The following is a 26,187-nucleotide window of genomic DNA, read 5'->3' on the forward strand; positions in this document are numbered from 1 at the left end:
TTGATGATTAAAACAATTTTATTACAAAAAAAATGTATAAATCTAGGTTTAAAGTTTTAACTTTGCCCAGACTGACAAAAGAGAGAAACATTGTGGCATGAAATGTATTCTACTTAAACAGTAGTAACTTCGTAAAATATACCTGATTGTACCTATTCAAATCAACAATACAATAACAAACGTGTTTGTTTTTCATGAAGATGGTTACTATGACAATGAAGTTCAAATTGATAGGATGTTTTGAATATAATATGGGTTGAAATGATATAAGGAATATCTAATGAAACTGATTAACATTTGAATCTAGAATGGGAAAATATCAAAATATTTAACGACTTCAACGATAAGTATATGTAAAACAAGTGTCAACATGACATACAAAAAGAATGGATATGTTCCTGTTTGTTTCAGTTGATAAATATTCATGAAGCTATATTAACGAGCTAGAAACCTACTTTGCTTTACAAGACGTTGCCATCCCATATTTATCCGTAATGTTCACAGTAAGTTCAATATTGTGATATATCGTAAGCTACTTACCGTCCAAACAATCATTATTGACCTGGACGCTCAATAATTTGTTCGTCCTTAACAGTGTTACGACATTACTTACTGTTAGATAGCTACATAATAAAAATAATAAAATAGTTAAGTGTACAATAAGATGATATTGTACTTTTCCATTAAATCATAAAACCAATATGCATTCCTTGACTTGGGCAATACGCTTTTCATGTACAATAAGAACTCGTACAATATTTACTTGTACATAAAACTGAATTATAAATTGTGTTACCTACAATTGTTGTTTCATGAAAAATAATAAATCAATTTTTAAATGCAATGTATTTTAAAACGTCCTTCACCATTAAATATCACATTAACCTTAAAGGTTGCCAACAATATAAATATATCTTAACGAAACCTTTGAACTTTTAAATAATGATGAAAATAATTTGTCACAGTTATCATGCTTCATTCAACACCAGAACATTAAAGTTTTTCTCATCAATATTTAGTTGCGTAAAATAAATCTGAAAGCAAACACAGATATATTACTGGAAATTAGACTTTTTTTAACATAAACTGTAAAGAGACTTCACGTTCAATTCATATCTAATAAGGTATTTTTCAATCATTTAAGGAAGGACATATGCTTTATATTTAATAACAAACACCATCTATAATATAAAGAAAATATATATATTTCAAATATAGTGAAGGAGTAATCAATGGAACCAAGGTTATAGCGAAGACAAATAATAATTATAACATGTAATTTAACAAACACTAGACATATATATATATCAAAGTTTTGATACAACTACACCTTGTGTACAAGCAGAGAAAAAAATATATCAAAAGATAAATAATAGTATAATGGATAACTTACACATGGAAACAAAGGAACGCATAATGGCAAAGATGGGTATTATGACTGTAGACTTTAAGATACAAAAATAAAATAAAACAATATAATATAAAGAACTGCCAAATACAAAAAAATTGTAAGATATAACCACCACATTTAAAACCTATATCATAGCATCTCACAAGTGCAATCGAGTGCAAACACACAATACCAACAATTTGCAAGTTAGATGAAACACTACTGACACAAATATTGTGAATTTCTCATATTTCAGTATTTGTTATATCCTTAATTATTGTAAAGAATTTCTTCTTTAAATATTTTTACAATAATTCATTCAAACACAACAATCAAATCACAGCCCTGAATACTATTATAACAGTGCACACAAAAATGTGATCCACAGCTAGCACACCATGCCATATTTTTACTAGATCTATCTATCCATGGCATAATATCCGGCAGGTTTCCAGAAGTATCACCAAATAATCCAAATTATGCACATACTGTTTATTGTGTGAGTGTAATATTTTACGGGCGCTCATACAGTTAACGTCATTATCGTTCTAATAAATTCACTGTATTCTCCGTTGTCTTCTCTTTATGTTGTCGTTGATCTCGATTTTTCCTTTTGGATTTACAACATCTGTACAATACCTTCACTACAACAAACAAGTAAATGAATTAAACAAATACAATGATCTGATGATTGACTTCTGTACGTTGGCCGATTAACACATTAAAGAATAATATGTCTTTATTCTATGCAAGAATGATTTCATTTTGTTAACAAAAGATTTTTTCAAATATTTAATATTTGAACTCGTTTTGTAGACGCTATAAGATTATCTGAATCAAAAATTGTTAATTTTGTACTCACACTTTAACAGAGCGATAACAAAAGCCAAACCCATTAACACAAAGGCTATTACCGCTATTACCGCATTACGGACTTCAAGAAATTCAGAGCCTATAAACAAAAAAAAAGGAAAAAAACGTTACTAATTGACATTGATATGCCATTTAATGTTTGTTTCCCTTTAATGTTGTGTGCTCAATTCAAAAGGTGTTTTTCTTTACTCTTTTATACAAATAATGGCTGTACAAAGTTTTCCTAAAAAAAGGTTTATTACATTTTGATAAAAAAAAAACTATGGATAAAGTGCATAACTTACTGTTTGATTTGTGTAGTTTAGAGCAGTTGACTATAAGATATTTTTCAAACACTCTGCTACCAATGTTACAGGTAATGTTGAGCTGACCATTGCAATCATCGGATTTGAGTTTGTAGCTAATGTTTATAAATGAATGGTAGAATATACCACTTGAATATGACAACAAGAAGAGTTCATCTGATATATCCCTTAACTGAAAATAAAAAAGAGAAGAACTTTTTTCAACCAAAAAATATTTTAAGATCTTTTTCATTTTTTCTACGTAATCTGCTCACCCAAAACAATAATGCATACTAAAGCACAAAGTAATCACTATCAGATCTAAGAATATAGCCCATAAAATAAAAACTATTGAAATAATTATTTATAAATACAAGATAAAAAAAACAAAGTTATACATATTGTGCCCTGAGGTACCAGTTTTTAATAACCACTGTTATGCTATAATTCCTATCTATATGTTAACCAATGCGGATATATACATGCTTGTCAACGATACCAATGACTTCAAATGAAATGAAATCAAAACGACAGATAATATGTTCGAAGCACATTGCAAATTATCCTTTCGTTTTATTTTGTTTTATGGTCTGATACCATAATTGAAAATTTACAACACTTGTACGAATAATTTGCATTTATTTCAAAGCTAATATGAAATAAACTTTGATTAGTTGCATATATTCAGTTACTTCTAAGGCTAGTCGAAAAACAACTCATTGACTCACTATTAATCAGACAGCTTATTAATTTATGAACTGATAGCATGTATGAATTACATACATTTATTGCTGCTGTACAATTTGGTGAGGGATAAACATCCTTCATTGAGATACTCCCTGCAACAATATTTTGGTTGGTCGTTATATTCGCCTTAACCATCTCAGGTTTGAAGGCTATTAGAGTAAAAAACATAACCATCAACTTTGAAGCTATATAATGAGAGATGTGTATGTTCATGTATTATTTTGCTTTTCATTCTATGATTGATTGTAAATTGACTAGACCAAGAAGATGTTTGATATCAATACGTTCATACGAAAAGCTGCTTTGCCTACGTATCCAATTTCAAACTATACATAAAATTATCATGTACATTGTAAACAAACGAAAAACTAATGTTACATAGGATTGTTCAATACGAACTTTCAATGCAAATCGATGGTATACGTATGACCATTTTTGTAATATACAAATAAAAGGGCAACTGATACGAGAAATATATAAATGTGACTGTACTTTTTTCTCTAAACAGTAATGCCTTTATGCGTACCTTCAAACACTTGTTGGTTTAATTTTAGCATTTTTACGTCTTTTCCAAAACCGTACGTACATTCATACGGAATGTTGACGTCTGAAGGTTCAAAAAGATATATCGTTAAAACAGATGTAAAATTCTCTTCGTTTAACTTCTCTGAATATTTATGTGGATTTGTTGAGACTCCATTCATAGTCAACAATGGTAAGCCATGCCCACCAAGCCATCTTCTTGTATAGCGATGGCAACAAATGTCTTTGGGTAGGTGACACAATAAATTAACACTTTTGCCAAAAATAGCTGGTTTTGAATGAAGATTCCAGGACACTGAATCTGCAAGAATTAAACTGTACGATTTCGGTATATGATTATGAGCTATCTTGATCTTAGCAACACTTCGGTGCACAACAAAAGAACACTTACTGATGGCAGATATCAATGACCATATCATATATCGAACGGAAATTGGAATCGATTAATACACATATAACTAAACCAGTATTTAATTAGCATATTCATGACAATATTAGCTACTTCTCATAGGAAATGGACAAATGCTGAATTTACATGTAGGCATCAAATACATGATATGCTTAATGATTTATTTTATTACACTTACTGTTATGTTTTTTACCGTGATATTATAAAAGTTGAGGCATTTTGTCCTTTTATTTCTACCTACATAACTATTCACTATAAATAATTATTTTTAGAGTCATGATAAACACTCACCTAAAACGGATCTCCTAAAGAATGAAGCAAGAATAACCACCAAATATAGGAACATACTACAACCCATGATAGTCGTGCTCTTCGTCTAAAAATCTAAGAAAAAAAATATAACTAATGTCTACAAACCAACGACAGTTTTGTCTGTGTTATGTCTGCTTCTACTTTTCATTCAAAATTGTCAACTTATCTTCAGCACATGCGTATGGAGTGTTCATATCACAACTCGTACGTTATGACAGAGATTGCCGAGACTACGCAGACTTTTTTTATCGAGCTAGAATTCTAACAAATAGGCTTCTGGAGCAGGGTTATGTTGCTACAAGATTGAAGACATCACTACAAAAGTTTTATGGCCGTCATCATGAACTCGTGGATCGTTACGGAATATCCATCTGCGCCATGAAAACTGATTTGTTCAACATGTCATAGTTTTCCTTTCGTCTTTCGTCTACCCCGGACTTGACTTTTTATGAGCAACTCGATGGATGTTTCTACAAAAGGAGAGGACGCTCACCTACCGGTGCGTTTAGTTCATGCTCCCAGTTTTCAGTGATGTCCGAGTTGCCCATTTACTTTCATTCCTTTGTATTTGTTATTTTGGTTATTTTGTGTTGTATGTTGTATGTGTCTGTTTTCCATGTCTGTGCTTTGTCCCTGTATTACATTTTGTTGATTTCCGCTAGAATCTTGGTTCCCCTGATGACTTGTTTACTGTTGTTTGATTTTTTATATTTATTTATAATTCTTAATTTATATAGACCAATTAGACCCAGGATTGAAGAAAAATTGAAAAAAGAAAACAACGCAAAACCGATAAAATGTATGCAATTAAGAAAAGAAAAGTCCAACGGAAAATATGTATAAAAACTGCAACATCACTGTATAAACTGGAGAGTTTGAAACAACTGCTTCGTCCCGACTTAGTATAGACATTTCATAACGAACGGTAAATCAAACCAGGTGTTTTAGCGCGACACCTGCCACTTCCATTACAGTTCATTATTTCCGGTTCAGTGTTATGCACAAATTGTGAGTTTAATTGGGTATTGTCGACATTGTTAAAAACGAAACTGCATAATCAAGGGCTAAGATAAACTGACTTCACAAATCAATTTTTTTCTAGCTACGGGCAATGTACAACAAAAATACATTATGGTGGATCACTTCCCATCATTAACAAAATTACGAGCGAATTCAATTAATACCCATATGATGAAAACACATTTTAGGAATGTTAAACTGAATCTATCATTTGTTCGAATTTACAAAAAAATACAAAGACATGTACACATAACTTACTTTAATCAATAATTTTATTCAAATTCTAATCTTAGTTTTTGGAAAACTTAAGTACATTTGTACATGTTTACGTACAATGACATTGTTTATCTGCGCACCATACACATTTTGACCGATTGTTATAAATGGCCTTTAATTTTTTTTCTATTTATATAAGTGTCCTAAAAGTAGCACTCCTAAACAATGATTTGTACTATATATCAAGATAAAAATCATATTTACAACTTGTAAATAATAAAATGCAATAGATATTCTATTAAATCAAGATTTAAAAACCTTACAATGTGGTTTAAAGTTACTTCAATTTGATTTTTTACCAAGATTTGAAAAGGTTATTTTTATATCCTTGTAATGTTTACTTACAAGCATTACATTGCAAAATTATTGATTCTAAGTAATATCATTGTTAAGATTCATGCAAAATGTCATTCATTGTTGGAAAGCCTACATATTTTTATTTCTTCATATTTTGTTCAAAACTTTCTAGTAAACAGAAATTACTTGTGGTTTTACATATAAACCCTGTTCATAAAAGATATAAATCATATGGTATGTACTGTAGAATTCAAAATAAATGAATATAACTCAGTTAATGACACTATAATACAGTAGAAACGATTGGATTTGTTTATGTGAATTATCTTCTAAGGTAGAGAGATATGAATGAATGATTACACATTTCATCAGTTATATATATATATAAAACAACTCGATAACAAAAATAATAATGCGTAGCCTTTGAAGGGGTATATCACATAAAACAGAATTTGCATGATTATTAGTATGAGTACTATTTAAATGATATAATGTATGAATAACTAATTTTGAAGCATTGATTTATAAAATGTGGTTTAAACTTAATGCAAACTGATAGTTTACCGACACCTAAAAGGCTATTTTTATCCTTGTAATGTTTACTAACAAGTATTACGATTCCAAATCATCGCAGTTTTTGTATGGTTTACTATTGATTTTTAATTTTGTAATATATGATTAACTAATTAGAAAGCATTGATTTATTAATCAAAATGCAATTTCAAAGTATTGTTGGCATGTTTCACAAAAATATTAATTTCTAATCTTTTCAATATATTTCTTCTCTTACATTAAATGAATAATTTGATATAATAAGCCACGATTCGTATAAGCATTACTAGTTAAGTATATTGATCCTGTATATAATGCAGACTTGCATCATCAACAATAAAAGATAAATAAAACAAAAATGAACAAACCGAAAAAAAGATAGTCTTGTGCATCTGATAAAATGCTCCTTCTATTAAAGTGCTCTTCCAGCAATTATTCCAAACTGCACTGGAGCAACAAAATAAAATACACAAGATAAAATAATATTATAAACTTTAAAATAACACGTGATTTGCTTATCCACTTTCTTGGTGGTCTTAATGGGTTTAACTATATTTACATGCAGAATGTTTACTTCATAGTTTGCCAAATTGTGTAAACGACTTATGATGTATTTCAGCAACGGTAGGAAATCAAACTGACAATTTTGTTATTTTGCTCTGTTATCCCTCATACCGTTATTGGTTTAGATGTTTTGTTTTCTTTAGTTTTGTTTTGATTTGCTTTATTTTTGTTTTTGTTTTGTTTGTTTTGTTTGTTTTTGTTTTTGTTTTTGTTTTGTTTGTTTTTGTTTTTGTTTGTTTTTGTTTTTTTTGTTTTGTCTTGTTTTTTTTATCTTATGTTGCTAAATTCTATATTAAAATTGTCATACGTTTTGTCATTCTGCCTAATTTTAATAATTAAAATAAGTATTTTGTTAAAGGTCAGGCAATACTGTACTTGCATGATTACCTTGTTTGACAATATATACCTGAAAGTGTCGTGTACTTGGTACTTGTATTGACGTGTTCAATGTCTTAACTTACATTTCTAGTGACTTGTTAATATTCTTCGACAAATAAATACAAGATTGGCCGTAGAGAGTATCAAAAGGAACCTAGCAAAAAATGCTATGTATGCCTCGTCATTGACTAGGTAGATTTGTTTCTTATCTTGTTTTCAATGTTACTGCAGCTGTTGATACATTGAAACGCAGGTACAGTTTAGCAACCTAGAATATATATAGACAATATATAGAATGTCGATTCTGTGTTTTTCATAAAAAAACCACTTGGTCAATGCAATTGCTTGTGGACCGTTGCAAACCCAGTATAACAACCTGCCTGACTCCGAATCATATCAGACTTAAATCATACTTATCAAACTTCGCAGTATTACAACCTTCAAGTGAAATAAAACACTTAGGCCTCACAATTGTATTAATATACTGGCGAACATCTCGATGGTGGATTATGGCTTCTTATATCGGTAGTTCTTGTTCTGAGGACTCCTTGTTCACGATATTTTCTTGTGATTTAGGTTCCTATATATGTGATACTAATGCTATTGCTTGAAACACGCTTACAGCATATCGAAATTTCAAATAAAATGATTTGTGTTTTATTATTATGTTTTTGTATTTTTTTTCAATATAACTAGAACACAAGCATAATAAGGTTTTTTTTCGCAAAATTTAAGCAGACTGTCCTAAATTGGCTTAGAAAACAGCCTTGCTACTGGTCTGACGTCTTGCAGAACAATCCCTTAGACGACAGCACTATGCATTTAATATACGTTTGGTTCATTCGGTAAACTTTCAACAATTAGTTACGACGATCCTTTTAAGTGATTCGTAACGGCTTAAAATATTGCTTTTGACTGAAAATAAAAACTGAAAATTGATGAATATGAGAACATTTGTATAAAGAACCTGTTTTGATGCATGACTTGAACATTCCTCTTGTATTCTTTTGTACAAATTTGTATATGTTTTATATACCAAAAATCGTTTGATAATGAAAATGTGTTCCACTAGTTGTGTTTCTACTTTTCATTTTTTTTCCAAGAACGAATTGCAACAGAGTGTTCAATAATGCTGGATAGCACATTTTCCCGAATGCATTTACAACAGAAGTGAGAGATACACATTGTATTTTTTAGTACTGATAAAACGTGAACAACCCATATGGAACTGTCATATATGAAGCTGTCATTATGCTATTGTTTATATTTTATCTTATTGTTATTATGTCATGACTAATCTGTTGAGGATTTGCATCCAAATCTTTTGCCAAATAATGGAAACGTATTACAATGTACTATTTATACAAACGGGGCCGTTTTTAATTATTGTTAAATGAAACGTTGGCTATGTTTGCGAAAACATGCCTGTGTACCTATTTTAGGATACCAACATAACATTGTAAGGTGAAGGCTATGTTTACAAAAGCTTATTGATACAAAGAATATAGCCTTACTTCTAATTCAAAATGATACAATTAAACCTTTCCTTATTTACAACTTTTCAGCCTTGAAACTATTTGTCAAGATAAACAGAATAATGTTATATATTACATGAATTTTACGGCCGTGTACAAAACATCACCTCTTCAGATATAAACTTTTTGAAATTGTTAATAATAGTGCAATTAAAATAAAACAATTCACTACATGAATGTACAATTGACGACTATTTAATTGCAAAATACACCTGCGCAGTTTGTCCTTGTTTTGAACTTCGCATTGTTTCCATGTCTAAGACAATTATCAAATTGATAATAGCTTTAATCAAATAGATTCTTAATATTCAAATGACACAGTGTCAAAATCTATAAGCGTTATCTACAAGTCTGGTGTATTTACAAAGTAATATTGAGTAGTTCATGTAAGCAAGGGTATAGCGGTAATAAGAAGAATGTAATCCAGGGACAAAGGGTAGGCACGGAAAACAGACACAAACAACAAAGAACATAAAGTAACTAAAATCACATTTACAAAGCAACAAAAGCAAATGAGCAACTCGGACTCAACTAACAACTGGTAGCATTGACCAGGTACACCGGTAGGGTAAGCGTCCTCTGCTTTTCTAGAAAGTCAAGTCCGGGATTGACGAAATACAGAGGGAAAACTATGACACGCTGAACAAATCAGTTTTCATGGCGCAGATGGATACACCGCAACGATCCACGAGTTCATGATGACGACCATAAAACTTCTGTAGTGGTGACTAATACCTTGTAACAACATAATCATGTTCCAGAAGCTTACTTGTTAAAATTATAGCGCCAAACAAAAAGTCTGCATAGTTTCGACAAGCTCTCGCATAATGTATGAGTTGTTATATAAACACTCCACTCGCAGGTGATGAAGGGATGTTGCCACAGATGAAAGGAGAGTTGATAATTCTGAATGAAAAGTCATTACGTTTGTCGTAACGTTTGGTCCTCTATCATCGATTTCTAAGTGTAGGTCAATATATGAGGCTGACATCACAGTGTCTGTAGTATCCTTTATCTCAAGTTCTTTGGGCTGGATGTGATGTATCAAATCCCCAGAATTAGGATTGTTTAATGATAATTCATCATCTATATAGCGGAAACTGAGATTAAAGGATCTAGCTGAACGATATTATTTCTCTCGGATCAGATCAGCTTTAAAATCAGTCTCATAAGAGTGAAGGAAAAGGTCAACAAGTAGAGGAGCACAATTTGTTCCCATTGAAATGCCGACCGTTTGTTGAAAAAAGCGTCCACCACACTGGACAAATATGTTGTGGATTAAAACGTCCAGCATTGTGTAAAAAAACTGCTTCCGTATATTTGGAAGATAATTTGGAATTATTCATACAAAGTATGAGGAATCACTGCCAAGAACTATATATTTGTATCTTGATGAACCATCTTCTTTTGGAAACAATAACGATGTATAATGTTTTAAGTCGCGATTTTAATTGAGTATGGGAATAGAAGTATACGGTGTTTAAAAATCATAGGTTTTAATGCAATTATATTCAGATAATAGTCTTGAACTGATTGTCTCCAAAAGATCTTTCGAATTTTTCAGGATCCACATTGAATTAATACCACTACGGGAGTAACAAATGTTGTGGTAGGACTGCAAACCCTCTTTGACAGCTTTGAGCACAGAAGTTAAAAGCCTTGAAAGAGATTTGTGGTACATTTTGCAGATCCAGTTATATAGCGTTGTTTGTATGGAATCTTGTGTAGTTTAGGAATCCAGTACATAGACTTCAAATCGCAATTATCGTCCTTGGTAGAGAACAAAAAGATGAAAGCACAGATTTAGGTTCATCACAATGTCTTTTTTGGAGAGTGTGGTAGCTGCGTAGGTCCTACTACTGTTATTATTCTCTACGTCTATCTAATAATAAACATTGGATGTAAAACGTTTTGCAGACAAACACAATGTTGTTTGTTCTTTGTAACTACTGGTACGACAGCATATGTATAGACAATGTTTTTGCTACATCGGGGTCTTTAAAAACTGTTGTAGCATTGGTTATCATTGACTCACTTAAAATTATCATTTCTCACGCCCTTTAATTACTCTGATAGAGTGTCTTCGTGTTCTTATACCATATTCACTTAGAAATAGATGTTAAGATATTGTATGTGTTATTGTAATGTGATTTCATGGTGTGCATCACAAAATGACACCTTCGCCACTGAGGTTTAGGCCATATGTAACGGGGTAGCATAATTTGCCTCATACACTAACACTCTTTGGCTTTCGATTAGATAACTTTTGATGGACAAATGATCACATCTCGCAGGATGAATTTTAAAGTGCTATCGCATATTGCAAAAGATGGTAAAAAACCTTTCGCGATAGGATTTAATCAGAAACGGGGAAATTGAGCAGATAAAAAATGATGATAAAAAAAACAGAAGAAAAACAAACAAGTGTTCCTATAGAAATTGAAAAGGCTTCAATGACTTCGCCCGTTCCTATGGAGGTGTTTTCTACAACGGAAAATATTGGTAGATCCAACAGAACACTAAGTTTGTTCGTTTAGATCAGGTGTCGCTTGAAAAAGAGTGTGATATGTATTGGATTGAATTGCGAATTTTACTAAGAATGAAATGTCGAATTTTAAACAGGTAAAACAAATAAGGACTGGGCACCAAGTCATTGCACCCCTTGATTTTAAATGTGATAAAATGCTTGACACCAATTCCAAATTTTCCCTGCCCCAGTGCCCTATATCCCATAACATAGAAAGTTCATCTCCTGTAGATACTGTAATATTGTGCTTAAGGTTGGTCAGTTACATATATATTTAGGTCAGCTGTCATATACTATTGTACAGTATGCCAGTCCAGGGTGCTAAAAGATGACATGTAAGTTACCTTAATTTATATTTTGCATATAATATTTTATCTTTTAACTGACAATGCTTCGTAAGCTTTTGAATGCTAAATGACTTGAATTTATATATATATATATAGAAGGGTCTGAAAAATTCCCAACGATGTTAGAACTGTCAATTTTGCGATTCAAATTTTGGGTCATTCCCTCCGCGGGACTCGAACTCGTACCGCTGTGACATCTATGGCAACACCGCCTGCACTAAATCCAGCGCCCTAGTATCAATTTGATCCGATGGAGTAGTGTAGCGAATAGAGCCGTCACATTCTGATACGTTGTATAATATTGATTTGTTGTGACATGCATCATTAATTTGATCCTCTATCCTACATAATAACACCTAGATGAACTGTCCCGTACTACCATATATCGTGTACTAAGTTACAGCCCTGGATTAATTCTACGAGAAGGAATGACCCGGCCAGCGAGAGGTACATTTTTAAATAGCCTAGCTGGCCGAGTGGTCTAGGGCGCTGGATTTATAGAAGGGTCTGAAAAATTTCCAACGATGTTAGAACTGTCAAATTTGCGAAGCAAAGTTTTGTCGTTTCCTCCGCTGGACTCGAACTCATACCGCTGTGACATCTATGGCAACACCGCCTGCACTAAGTCCAGCGCCCTAGACCACTCGGCCAGCTAGGCTATATTACCTTGGTAATGGGTAAACGAATGAACCCAGAACTTTTACATGAACTATAAAGGTGACAGAATAATACCCTAACATCTAAAATAAGCTTCGACATGAACAAAAAATGGCGTGTATAGTAAGTACTAATGGCACATAATGCCGTCATAGCATTTATATAAAAACGAGTAGTAATTATTTTCCTGCATTAGGTTGTCAAACCGTATACCTTATTCTTATGAAAGAAAGTCGAACATTCAAAAGAACCGTATACTGACATAGTTTGTATTAATCATTTATCTCTCGGATCATTAAAGTATTGGCTAATATTTTTAAATCGAGTTGATTTTTTCTACCTTAAAATATACATTTTATATTTTTTTTAAAAAGATGCATATTACTGTTTATTACGGAACAACATCATAATTATCAACCTTCAAACATTTGATTGTGATTAGAAAACAAATGATCAACCCCTATCACCATGATGATTCGACAATTTCTGGATGAAAGTACTACAACAACAAAAAACAAACAGTTTTCAGGTCTTAATTTAACAAGAGATGACTGAAAAATTAATAAAAGGTTAGTATTATCGACTATTAGAAAATGAATAATACTGTTTTCCCTATACTGTAAAGGGGTGATTCATTTTTGCAACATTTTGACACTTACATATAGTATCACTATGTTAAAACTTCAAAGGAATACTCAAAAGGAGAATAAGTGTATTCCTGTGAAAATAGATAAGCGGATAATTTTCTGCGGACATCAGTTTATGACTTAATTACATAGTAACACCTGCCAGACTTGATATAAAAATTTTTAATCTAGGCTGAGACTTATTACATATATTGCAATGTAAGAACCAATCCCTAGATGTATATTTGTTACTTTCTTTTGAAATGTTTAAAAATATATATATATTATGCAGTTCATAAGGAACTTGAACAAAACAGTCGGTTCCCCTTATAGATAGTCAGTCAATATCTAATTTGTCCATGCTGACCATGTATTTGCGCAGTTTGTGTGCAAATTTGTGTTACGATAAACTGTGTAGTTCACGACAAGTTTGAAATATCAAAATAATGTAACATGTATAAGACCCTTACTTCTTGTAAACCTTAAAATGTCACTCAGTCCGAGGCCTTATGTTCATAGCATAAAACATATTTTGTTCTTGCATTGCGGTTATATGGTGGGAAAATGTTTTGTTTATGTATTAAATGCAATATTCAGCACCTCATAGGCTTAAGAATTCAAGTTTATTTGTTTTGTCGATTTTCTGATTTTGGTGTAAACGAATGATCTCACTGATATAATTCCCATTGAATGTGAACAACAGATATAGCGAATCCACGTAAAACAAACTTATATTTCGGTTTCCATGATGTAATAGTTTTAAACAGTGCAGTAACATACACAAGTAATCCGTGCAATTTATTTTAAAGATTTCAACTACAATTTGCAGAATAATAATGTTTTATTGATTATTACAAAAAAAAATAATCTCTTAGACTCTGATATAGTTTTTGCAAACGGCCTTGTTTACTTATTTTATCAAAATTTGTATAACCAGATAAGAACGTCGTTAACTGTTCGTGCCGTGCGGTATTTTATATATTTCAGCTAAAAATTATTGTTTATCTATTCAAATGTTTATGTGGTATATGAAACATCTAGTAACTGCTGTATCTCTCAAAAATATTCAATTTTCAAATAAATATTAGTTGTGGACTTAATATCAATGCTTTTTGCCTAAAATTTCTCATGCTCTTTTTTTAGTAAGATTTCGACAGATACAAAGTCTCCACATCATTTTATGCAGAATACCCTAAAAACATTCATACCAAGATTGGTTTCAATTGGTCAATTTGTGTCAGAGAAAAACTTCGAAAGAAATAACATTCAAAATAGAAATTTTATTTATCTCTTTTTTAAAGATGTCTATTATTAGAGGTAAACAAATATTCTAAAGCAAGTCAGGCTATAACAAATGTTAATGTTTTCAATTGAATTCACTTTTCTACATTTCATGTCTTTAAAATCTTTCTTGTAAATGTTTAGCCCTGCATTGTTTATTATCGAATGATATATTACTTTATGACATCGAGTTCAAGATCAGATTCCAAATTTTCAACAAATACTCATATATTAAGCATACTCTGGTGATGGTGCGTTGCCTTAGTCTAATTAATTTAATTTCAGATGTCTGTCCACTATTTCTAAATACGCTTGCAGCATAGTAAACGATTTCGTCTTTATGTTGATATTGGCCATTATTGTGTTGTTATTTGAATTGCTAGTTTATTTTGTTCTTTGAAGGAGTGTCATCGTTCTGTTACAGATTATGTTATTACTATTGTTGTTGGGATCTTACACTTATTGAAGACATTTTGTCACCTTTGTAAGTATTCACCTATATAAGGGGTTATACAACGATGCATTTATTGCGATTTACTATTTGTGTTCCTTCTTCTAGTACGTTGAATCAAAATTACATATGAACGTACAAATAAAATATTGTGAATGCACCTAAGCATAGAGAAGACAATCTCCAGAATTAATTTGTAATTTGCACTGATCACATTATGGTTAGGACGAGAGAGGGATTAATTTTTTTCAAACAATTATCGGAAGGTCACATATGAATGTTCTGATGAATATACTGGACGGACCTGGAAACTAGGTTACAACAAAAAATACCGTGATCATAATTTACTAGAACTGTAACACTCTCAAGGTAAGTGTTTGTAAAACGTTTGAATTGATTTAATTTCAAAGAATGTGTAATGGTTATCGTTTAAATTTAATGCAAAACATAGTTGAAGCGTATCGAGGTCCAAACCTTTTGTTTGTTCTTTTTGCTTTAAATAGTGAAAAATAACATGGAAGTAGTAATCTGAAAACATGACACAGTGTTTGATGTAAACCATTGGCATTTTTGCATATTATAAATGGATTGTTGCGATACATGTTTAAGAAATAATTTTATCTTAGTTTCAATAATCAAGTGGAAAAATATAAAAGTACGCAAGGTAATAAATTTAAAAGAGTAATCAAGGGAACCAACGTTATAGCGGTAATCAAAAGAATGTAATCCAGGACAAAGACCAGACATGGAAAACAGACATACACAACAAAGAACATATAGTAACTGCAATCATACATACAAAGTAACAAAAGCAAATGAGCAACTCGGACTCCACTAAAAACTCATAAGTTTCCGAGTTGCTCATAAAAAGTCAAGTCAGGGTTAGACAAACGAGGGAAGGAAAACTATGACCCGTTGAAGAAATCAATTTTCATGGTGCAGATGGATACACCAAAACGATCCAAGAGTTTATGATGACGACCATAAAACTTCTGTAGTGATGACTGCAATCTTGTAGCAAACTAACCCTGTTCCAGAAGCCTATTTGTTAGATTTCTAGCGCGATACAAAAAGTCTGCGTAGTTTCGACAAGCTCTGTCATAACGTAAGAGTTGAATATGAATACTCCATACGCAGGTGCTGAAGGGATGTTGCCAAAGATGAAAGGAAAGTTGATAATTTTGAATGAAAAGTCATCATGTTTGTCGTAAAGTTTGATCGATAGTTTTCCTTCACCATCGATGTCTAAGTGTAGGTCAATATTTGAGGCTGCAGTGTCTGTAGTATCCTTTATCTTAAGTTCATTGGGGTAGATTCGATGTATCAAATCCCTGAAATTAGGATTGTTTAAATATAATACGTCATCTATATAGCGGAAACTGAGATTAAATGATCTAGCTAAATGATATTCTTTCTTTCAGATCATATCAGCTATAAATTCAGCTCTTGTGGAGCTTAAGAATCCAGTACATAGACGGTAAATCACAATCATCGTCCCTGGTAGAGGGACCAAATGAGGATGGAACAAATTTATGATTTTCCAAAATCTTTTCTTTGTATAGTGTGGTAGAAGTATAAGTCTTATCACTGCTAATATATTCTACGTCTACCTCTGATAATAAAGTATGGATGCAAAAGGTTTTGCAGACAAAAACAATGTTGTTTTGTGCTTTGTCTGCTGGCGCAACAACATATTTGTCATGTATAGTAGACAATGTCTTTGCTACATCGGGACCTACTTAAAACTTTCATTCGCTTCAAAATTAAAGACCTCACGGCCTTTAACCACTCTGACAGATAATCAGTCTTCGCGGTCTTGTTTTATTCATTTCCTTGCATAGTCCTCGACGGCATCTATACGAACAATAAAGTTATAATTCCAATTTTATGGAGCGTGGTTCACGATAATTTAGGACCTTTAGAAAGGATAATACCTAGAGATTGACAAACGGCACTGGAAGAAATGATCGTTTTTCTTCATCCTGACTTTTCACACACACACTAGTTTGAAGAGTCTGTGGAAATCAATATCCAAAATGATGGCAACAAGTCTGTATAATGATGAGGTGGGGTCATATACAGGATTGCAGGACTTGTAAAGGGAGTGTAGTAAATTGAGAGGTACAGAATAAAGTGTGGTTCTAATGTGATGAAGTCCAAGATGTTTTTGTATGAAAGGAAGTAGACCATCTATGGAGACATCATGTAACTTAGGTGACGTATAGTGGCGATGGCCATGACTCCTTTCCCGTCTTGGATTTTTCTCAAATAAATTGATCACAAGTATGCTATTGATATATTTGTTTGAAAGGTTTCCTACACTTTTGATGATGTCATTGCATCCGTAAGGTATTGCAATACATAGTCTGCCTATCCAGTACTCCTTTCTTTCCATACGATGGTTTTTACTTAGAATGGAACTGTTCGTAGGATGATAATTTTTGTTTTAATACGAACTTTTATAGAGAGGATTGAATGATTGTGTTGATTAAAGTGTTGAGAAACTGTCGGGAATTTTGTGGTGTTAATTACCGATCGATGACCGCATATTCTTTTGTTTAATGGTTATTGCGTTTCTCCGACATATACTAAACCACATAAATTGCATTTTAATCCATATATTAAGTTTGTTGATTTGCAACTTAAGTCATCGTGACTTCTTGCATGGACAGTTTAATGTATTCCATGGATGAAATACTTTGGTTGAAAGTGAAAAGCTACTTTTCTTGAAATAGTACATTTACTTACTAGTAGTGTTGGTAGGTTCTTGGTAAATTTGTAATCTGAACAGATTTGTATACGTCTTGTATGTTTATAATTAATTTACATGAATCACTGTCAGTATCAACCACAATACAAAAACAAATCTGTGAAACATGGGCATTTCTAAAAATAAATTTAAACTATAATTATGTCACGTCTTGTTTTTCTTATCTTCCGTTCTTTATATGTATTTTTTTATTCAGTTAACTGCATTGTGTATGTTATGTTGTTTTTTTTTCCTATTTTGTATAATGAGGTTTCTACAAAACCAAATGAAGATTATTATCCTGCCAATATTCATATACGACATGATTACAAATATTTAAATGCTTCCATTTTTAATAAAGTATCGATTACACTGTATGCTGTATCTTTATTTACTTCTTATGTACGTCGGACGATAATTTTACCGGGGTATTTATTTAGACCAATAAGTGATTATAGCAACGCCAAAACAAAAATCCCCGACAAAGGACAAAAGAAAACTATAAAATACAAATGACCATTATTAGTGAAATTGAAAGCCAGCACCTTGGTCCTAAATTATAATAAATACTTTCCTCACCTTGCTTTTCCGCCATCTTCTAAATTGTATTTAACCACAGTTTAGGAATTGTATCCACGAATCTGAAACTAGTTCATAATTTATGAATAAATCAAATTGCCAGACATGGCACGATCATCCAAGTGATTTTAATGACCGATTATTTCTACTAAATTCCGATTATTCATAATTGGATAGTTTTATAGATTATCATTTTGAAGAAAAGACTGTCTTGTAAATAATGTCGAAACTTGTGAAAAGTTATCAGTCTTAAATATTAGTTTCTCAGGTTCCTCGGAAACACTACAAAGAAGCGAAATCATTAGTTAAATGGCTAAAAGGTTCTACAGAGCACCCGTCCACTCCACGATTATTGTCATGTACCTTTATACTTCTCATTTACAGATCAATTTGTCGCCATGCAATTACCCCCCCCCCCCTACCCTCTTTGAAAAAACCTATTTCTGTACCCAACTGAGTCAAAAAGATACTAAATTCAACTCATCTTTTGACATAACAAAATGAATTATTTAAATAATATAGGTATAATCATAACATCCAGTGTCTCAGCTCTTCAATGGAAATACGAAAGGTACAAATCAGAACAGTGCAATAAACGAACTCAATTTTGAAGCGTAAATATGTGTGTAAATTTTCTTAGTTGTCATAAACAATATATTTGAAAGGAAATACGAATCAAGTATAAGTGTTATTTCGAGATTTAGCAGCGAAATCCGCTAAATAGGTTTAAGTGTGAACAACAAACAAAACGTTTTCGTAAATTTTTTAATCAAAATATGTGTTTCAGTCAACAGACGTCCTCTTGAACTGCCAATGTTTATGCAAAAATACAACAGTCAAAAATAGACACTCTTTACAACGGTTACATTGTAACATGCTTTAGTATTATACGACATGTAAAATACCTTTACCTTTATTGGCATTTTGTCAATTTAGTACTGGGACTCTGGTTGATACCGAAACGCACCAGAGAGTATGTAGATCCAATGTACACATGTGGTATTTCACAATTTAAGACATGTCTTAGGACATCTTTGTTAAACAGGCCCTAGGCATCTTAATTATTTGATATATTTGTATTTTGAAACTGTGTAAAGTGATCACATGCTTAAACCAAGAAGAACTTTTAGTTAAAAAAAATAAATACTGATATAGCCTGGTTAAGACAATTTTAACTTTCATGAAGCCCCTGCTTCTAGTAATTGAAAACAGTTGATTTAAGAGAAATGGACAGTGTCTTGCAAAAAGAGTTTTGTTAAAAGAAGGGGTAATACGTTGTAAATGACGTTAAGTTGGTTGTTGTGTGTGTATTTTGTTATGGAAGCTTTATTCTAAAACATCGATAAATATCCCAAAACAAAAAATATAATAAAATAAGATATAAAAATAAAAACAATAATTAAATAAATTAATTGATTAATTGATTTCGGCGACCAGGGCCATATCACGGCAAGAACATTTAATAAAGGAGAATATTCAAATCAAGATCATAGTCTCTTCATAAAATCATAAAAATTAAAACAAAATGCTATTTACACATAGAAAGGTACATAAAAGGTAAATATAAGACATGAATTACACTGAGAAATATTACTTCGATAAAACATTTAAAATTTTAGAAAATCAAGGAAGGTATAAAATTTAGATTTTATTAAATAAACCGATGTCCCGTAAGAAATCGATAATGTTTTGACATAAAACGGTCTTGAACAAATCAAGCATTTTCTCGCAATCAAAATAATTTTGCCTGGTGTTGGTAAAATCCACACAATCTAGAAGAACATGTTTGATAGAGAAATGACAATCGCATGGGATACACTCAGGTCGAGAATCACCAATAAGCAAATGGCCATGTGTAGATCTAGAATGTCCAATTCGACATCTAGTCATGACCACTTGCTCTTTGCGATTGCCCGATCCGGATTGATGAAGGCCATTATTATTTCATTTAATGCCTTCTTGGCAACCTTGTGTACAACTGAATTCCCCTGAATACCAACATGACTGGGTACCCAGAGAAAAACAATTCCTTTATCGAATTCCCGAAGTTTATGAATAAAATATAAAATTTGTAAAATAAGAGTGTTTTTCAGTTAATGACCCTTAATTGCCAACAGACAGCTCAAATAGTCAGAACAAATAGTAAACTGTGAAAGATTAGATTGAGTAGTGAATTTCAGTTGCAGTTCTGTCACCATGAACAGAAGCACATGCAACGCTATCGCCATCTCTTTTGAGCCATCTGTATACACCGTCGAAAAATCTGGATAATTTGGTTTAATTTCAGAAAATTTGTGTTGTAAAAATAATGGATTGGTATCAGACTTTATATATTCACGCAGATCAAAAATGAAAGAAAGGTGTGGAAGCTCCCATGGAGGGCATTTCGAAGTAACAACATGTGTCACTGCATTGGTCTCCAGATGAATTGCGTCCAATTGAGGTTTTATTCGGATTCCAAAAGGAGGGGTTTTGCTTTCATATTTTCGATAAATACCGACATAAACAGGCTTAATGACACAGTCGTAGGCAGGGGTATCAGGGTAGGCCATAAGTTTACTTATATATTGAAGAACTAATTTTAAACTTCTGTCTCCAAGGGATGGTTCGTTTGCTTCGGAATTAAGGCTCTCAATAGGAGAGGTTCTGAATACACCAAGGCAAAATCGCAACCCCTGGTGGTGAACAGCGTCTAAAATGTTAAGGTAAGATTTTTGGCGGACCCATAAACAATAGATCCATAGTCAAGTTTAGACTTCACTAAAGATCTATATAAATTTAATAAAATTGAGGTATCAGTACCCCAATCGGTACTGGATACCATTTTTAAAATATCTAGTGCCTTAAGACACCTAGATTTAAGTAATTTGATATGGGGAAGAAAAGAAAGTTTACTATCAAAAAGTAAACCGAGGAATTTTGTTTCTTCTACTATTTTGATTTTATTACCATAAAGAAAATGATCTGGGTCCGGATGCAGCCTTCGCTTTCGACAAAAGTGCATACCAACAGTTTTAGATGTAGAAGATTTAAACCCAATCTCTAAAGCCCATTTTTAAATTCGTTTGAGGCAAAGTTGTAACTGCCTTTCAATATTACTCATAATTTGTCCCCTGTAGCATATCAAAAAGTCGTCTACATACAAGGAACCGTCAATAATGTCCTTCAAAACTTGGGCTAAACTATTAATTTTAATACTGAAGAGAGTGACAGAAAGAATACTTCCATGAGGAACTCCCATTTCCTGTTCCTTCTCCTCAGAAAAAAAGTGGAATTTACCCTTACATTAAAATGACGATCTAAAAAAGAAATTGGACAAGAACAGGGGAAGTCTTCCTTTCAACCCCATATCAAATATATCTTTTAAAATACCATATTTCCGTATCGTGCCATTGGCTTTTTCTAAATCGTGTTCGTTGTTTTCGCGTTACTGTCCCAATCATAATTCCCCATTGCATATTTCTTATCAAATATTAACAATACAATTGTAAAAATATAGTTGATATGGTTGAAAAGGATATGCGTTGATTATAGGAAGCTAAATGAAAAGACGATAAAAAAAATGCGTATCCGTTGATCAGCATTGATGGAAACCTTGACGCCCTAGATGATGCAGATTGGTTTACGTCACTGGACTTGGATATGGTATACCACCAAGTTCCAATTTTCTAAGTTCAGAAGATTGTCCGAAAATATGTAAAGGAATGTAAAATCTGTGGTGAGCGCAAGGATCCCACAAGGACGAAAAGACACAAACTACAGACTTATGTTGTTGGTACACCTTTCGAAAGAATAGCCACAGACATAGCAGACACCTTTTGCATTACTGAAGGCAGAAATAAATATATTTCAGTTATAGGAGATTATTTTTCAAAACTGACTGAGGTATATGCTATTCCGGATATACAATCTACAACAATAGCTAATGTACTGGTCAGATCATGGGTAAATATATTTGAATGCCCACTTCACATATATTCAGACCAAGGGCGGCAGTACGAAAGCATAATCTTGGCAGAAATATGTGATTTACTTGACATAAATACGACAAGAACCACACCGTTTAACCCACGTTCAGGTGGTATGATTGAGCGAATCGTAGTATAAATGAAATGCTTTCCAAATACATAAAATCACATCAAAGAGATTGGGACCAGTATCTAGATTTTTTCGTAATGGGTAATGACATATAATTCAATACCACATGAAAGCACGGCAGTCAGTCCACATAAAATTGTATATGGCAGGAATATGAGCTTTCCACTGGAGATTATAACACAACCACTTGAAGACCCAAATAAAGAAAAGATGTATACATCGGAATATGTGAAATAACTAGAAGAAAAATTAAGAAATATACACGAATTTGCTCGTTAGAATTAAAAAGTTTCAGCTGAAAGACAAAGAAATATGTACAATGCCAATGTGAAATCCATGCAACATGAATTGGAGATACTTAAATTAAAAATTGCCCGTCATTGGACTGGACCGTGGGTGATAATTGAAAAACTGAGTGATGTGTTATAAAAAAACAACATTCAAAGAACTCAACTCTGGTTGTAATCCATGGTGAAAATTTAAAGAAATTCTAAAGGAACAAAGACGGCAAAGTGGTTTAAACAACAACAAAAAAACAAAACAAATCCCTGTTCAATTAAAAGATATTACGCAGTTTTCAAGAAATGAAGAACAAGTTCCCTTAGATTTAGATAATAGTAGAAAAGAAGAAAAGAAGATGAAGGAAACAAACATGACACAGAAACTGAGGATCTAGAATTAAATAACTTCAATCATTCTCCAAAAATTAGAATTGATAATGAACAAACAGATGCCGATCTGGGTCATCCGGGTTAGTGGTCATTCCTCCTCGTAGGATTAATCTAGGGCTGTAACTTAGTACACGATGTATGGTAGTACGGGACAGTTCATCTATCTAGGTGTTATTATGTAGGATAGAGGATCAAATTAATGATGCATGTCACAACGAATCAATATTATATTGATGAAAATGACGAATAATGTATTGAACAATGGCATATCACAATCTGGTTATCAAATTTTCAAATCATTATAAAATCTCAAGATCTTAAGTCATAAGTGTTTGTGGATTTTCTTCTTTCCTTCATTTTTTTAACAAATTGTATAATTTACAATCAGAAAGACGACGTGGTGACACCGATAATGTTAAGGTTGGCAACAGGCCAATGACCAGATGCATTTTCGAGGATTATATGCACTACATTCATGTTTAATTTAATATCTTAATTAATGACGAAACCACACGTTGTTTGCTGGAATGGTTTTAATGCGTAATAAATATATAACCGTGAATGATTCAAGATCGTCAATTGCATCCCCTAACGCAAATAAGCCACTCAGCAAGGCTCTCGAATATGCTTTTAATAGTCACGTGTTGAAACAAGAGCTAATCTGGAATATGCAATGTAATAATCTATTGATATCAATAAATAACAATGATTTTCACATCGAAAGACGCACATTCTTTTGTTGATAAGCACATGTAAGTGTGAACGTGCGGAAAATCAAGTTCATGTAGGTGTTTATCAATTGTTTGCCAAAAAGGGTTATCAGTTTGGCAAGGGTCAATTTAGATATTGACAAAGAGCCTAAAAGAGATAAACACAATCAAATCTTTAAATCTTATAGATCGATACACCTTTTTGATGTATTGTATTACAATAGGTACTTAAATACAACCATTTACATTTCACAGAGAGAAACTTAAAATAAGAAGATAACAGCAGTATATATACAATTGCAAAATACAACAGTTGAAACCTGAAACGCTCCCTGAGAAACGAAACTTTATATCTCCTTTATAGCTGCTTTGTCTCACTTTGTTTATGTAACCACCAATTATGCCTCCATAGTAGAATTTTCAAGGAACATATTAAATCAAATATAATTTGGAAAAATGTATTACAAAAGTAATCGAAAATGTAGATTATAAATAAGCTGGAACTGTAGCTGGTACAAGACATATCCAGAAACAAGTAAGATTGATAATGAAAAAAATATGGGTGTAAGTATGTTTAATTCGCATTTCAAATATTTCAAAATAGAAATGGTTTGAAATTTGAAAAAAAAATAGTAAGATGATACAGGGCTGTCAATTGTTTCACGGTTGGCTTAATTATGCATTTCGCTCCATTACGACTGCTCACGGGACGACGGAAGGAGACTTATTCATATCACAGAGTAAAGCGAAATGTTTTCCTTTAATTATGGTACTGAATAAAAAACAGTTTTGTTATTTTCATTTTTATCTTTATCGGTCTTACACAAAGTATGGACACCATATTCCGGGATTTTTATAATGATAAAGCATTGCAAAACATAACGAACGCAGTGTTTGGTGCTGGTGCCGTTAATGATTACTTTATCTAAAATAAAAGAAAACAAGCTGTCAAATAAAACCACATGATATTCTGATCCTCCAAACATTCCAGAAGTAATAACTTTTTCATAACATTAAATCATGAAGGTAACTATTTATTTTAGTTAGGACATTGTGTACAATAAAACGATGAATCTATAATTGCTAATTAGTGTAGATAAACCTGGTGCCAAATTAAACCAAAAAAACGACATATGTCGACGTTCTCTATTAAGCGGGATATACAATTTATGGACTGGCTATATGCTAAGCTACCTATCTGGTATAAAAATAAACAGAATGAAAAATTATCATCTTTTTGTAGGTATTTTCATGTAATTTAACTATATGGTAAATTACTTTAAACTGTAGGTCTTGTACATAACAATTTTGCATTTTGCTTTTGGAAAACAAATGTACCTCAACACAGAGGTCTTGTCGATCAAGACAAAATGAATTTCGAAATATAAGTAATAACATGTAGTAATTCCAATTGTGTGTATAGTTTCCGAAGTTATTCTGCTTAAATCTACGTGTCTTCACATATGCACCTCTTTATGTTTCGGAATAGGAAAACATATATACACTCATTCTCTATGTCGTTCAATTCATAATATAAGTATGTTTTCTCGTAAGTGTACACATTCAAGTCATTTGAATTTACTACATAATTTTATATAGCGTAGGAAATTGTTCTTCTGTCCACAATTTCTTAAAATGATAGCCAATAAGTATCACACTTATGCCAATTGGAACTGACATAAATCAGAGTGTGATTGTGAGTTGATATCGTACATTTCCTTATGGTAATGTCTTAGTTTAGTAAATACATTTTCTGCCTAAAACCTCACATATCAAAACAGTACACATGAAGCAAAATTGAATAACGTTAACAATCAAAATATTACCTGCAGTTGTTGTATCGCATTATCTAGACTAGTAATAATCAGTTAGTGATGTTAGGTAATATGTGTACAGATATGTATAACAAAGCACATTATATTGATATCGAATCGAATTTGTAAACCCAACTTCGTTTTATCTAATACTTGTGTTGATCAAAAATAGGACTTTTTACACTGACATAAATCATTCATACAATAATGTCTGTATTAGTGATAAAGAAGTTCTATTCATTAACCTTATTTTACAACAATAATTGTTATCATATAATTGAAGAAACCAGGGTTGTTCATGACTTGTTCTTATTAAAAAAATATGTAGAAAATGTAGTGAGAAATATAACTAACATGGTAAATACTTTCTTTAAGTAGATAATCATAACAACATGAAATGCTAACTTTTAAATAAATGATTGATTTGTATCTGCTTTCGTCAAAAACGTAATGCGATGTTTTATAGTAAATACACTTTTTAAAGAGTGCATTGAACT

General features: G+C 32.1%; 1 protein-coding gene and 1 long non-coding RNA gene across 11 annotated transcripts; one reads left to right on the forward strand and one right to left on the reverse strand.

Annotated features, from left to right (window-relative positions):
- LOC148599333 (uncharacterized) lies at positions 1 to 25,798 on the reverse strand. Of its 10 annotated transcripts, XM_088559803.1 has the most exons (10): positions 25,703 to 25,720; positions 24,700 to 24,801; positions 18,398 to 18,465; positions 17,818 to 17,955; positions 4,538 to 4,630; positions 3,821 to 4,138; positions 3,331 to 3,443; positions 2,548 to 2,740; positions 2,253 to 2,342; positions 1 to 2,034 (listed from the first exon to the last, which is right to left on the reverse strand). In XM_088559803.1, exons 5-10 carry the CDS (start codon positions 4,602 to 4,604, stop codon positions 1,931 to 1,933), a joined length of 885 nt encoding a protein of 294 aa, XP_088415929.1. In that variant the 5' UTR covers positions 4,605 to 4,630; positions 17,818 to 17,955; positions 18,398 to 18,465; positions 24,700 to 24,801; positions 25,703 to 25,720; the 3' UTR covers positions 1 to 1,930. The 10 variants fall into 10 exon arrangements, with proteins under 10 accessions (XP_088415929.1, XP_088415934.1, XP_088415928.1 ...); XM_088559808.1 differs by lacking the exon at positions 24,700 to 24,801 and having other exon boundaries at positions 3,821 to 3,901; positions 25,703 to 25,798; XM_088559802.1 differs by lacking the exon at positions 24,700 to 24,801 and having other exon boundaries at positions 25,703 to 25,797.
- Positions 7,248 to 17,819, forward strand: LOC148599334 (uncharacterized). Its single transcript, XR_015918285.1, has 3 exons — positions 7,248 to 13,280; positions 15,043 to 15,102; positions 16,491 to 17,819. It is a non-coding gene; the product is annotated as an uncharacterized LOC148599334 (long non-coding RNA).
- Positions 25,799 to 26,187: the final 389 nt, after the last annotated feature.

Source organism: Perna viridis, chromosome 13, assembly GCF_037379345.1.
Source record: "Perna viridis isolate PV_CMFRI_1.1 ecotype Kerala chromosome 13, ASM3737934v1, whole genome shotgun sequence".
NCBI classification, from domain to species: domain Eukaryota; kingdom Metazoa; phylum Mollusca; class Bivalvia; order Mytilida; family Mytilidae; genus Perna; species Perna viridis.

Excerpts from the sequence above, each read along its gene's own strand:
- LOC148599333 (XM_088559802.1), bottom strand. The coding sequence starts at position 4,604 with ATGGGTTGTAGTATGTTCCTATATTTGGTGGTTATTCTTGCTTCATTC. Across the intron at positions 2,741-3,330 it reads ATTGTACAGCAGCAATAAAT|TTAAGGGATATATCAGATGA; the intron begins GTATGTAATTCA and ends TTTTATTTTCAG. Across the intron at positions 2,035-2,252 it reads TGTTATCGCTCTGTTAAAGT|TGAAGGTATTGTACAGATGT; the intron begins GTGAGTACAAAA and ends TGTTTGTTGTAG.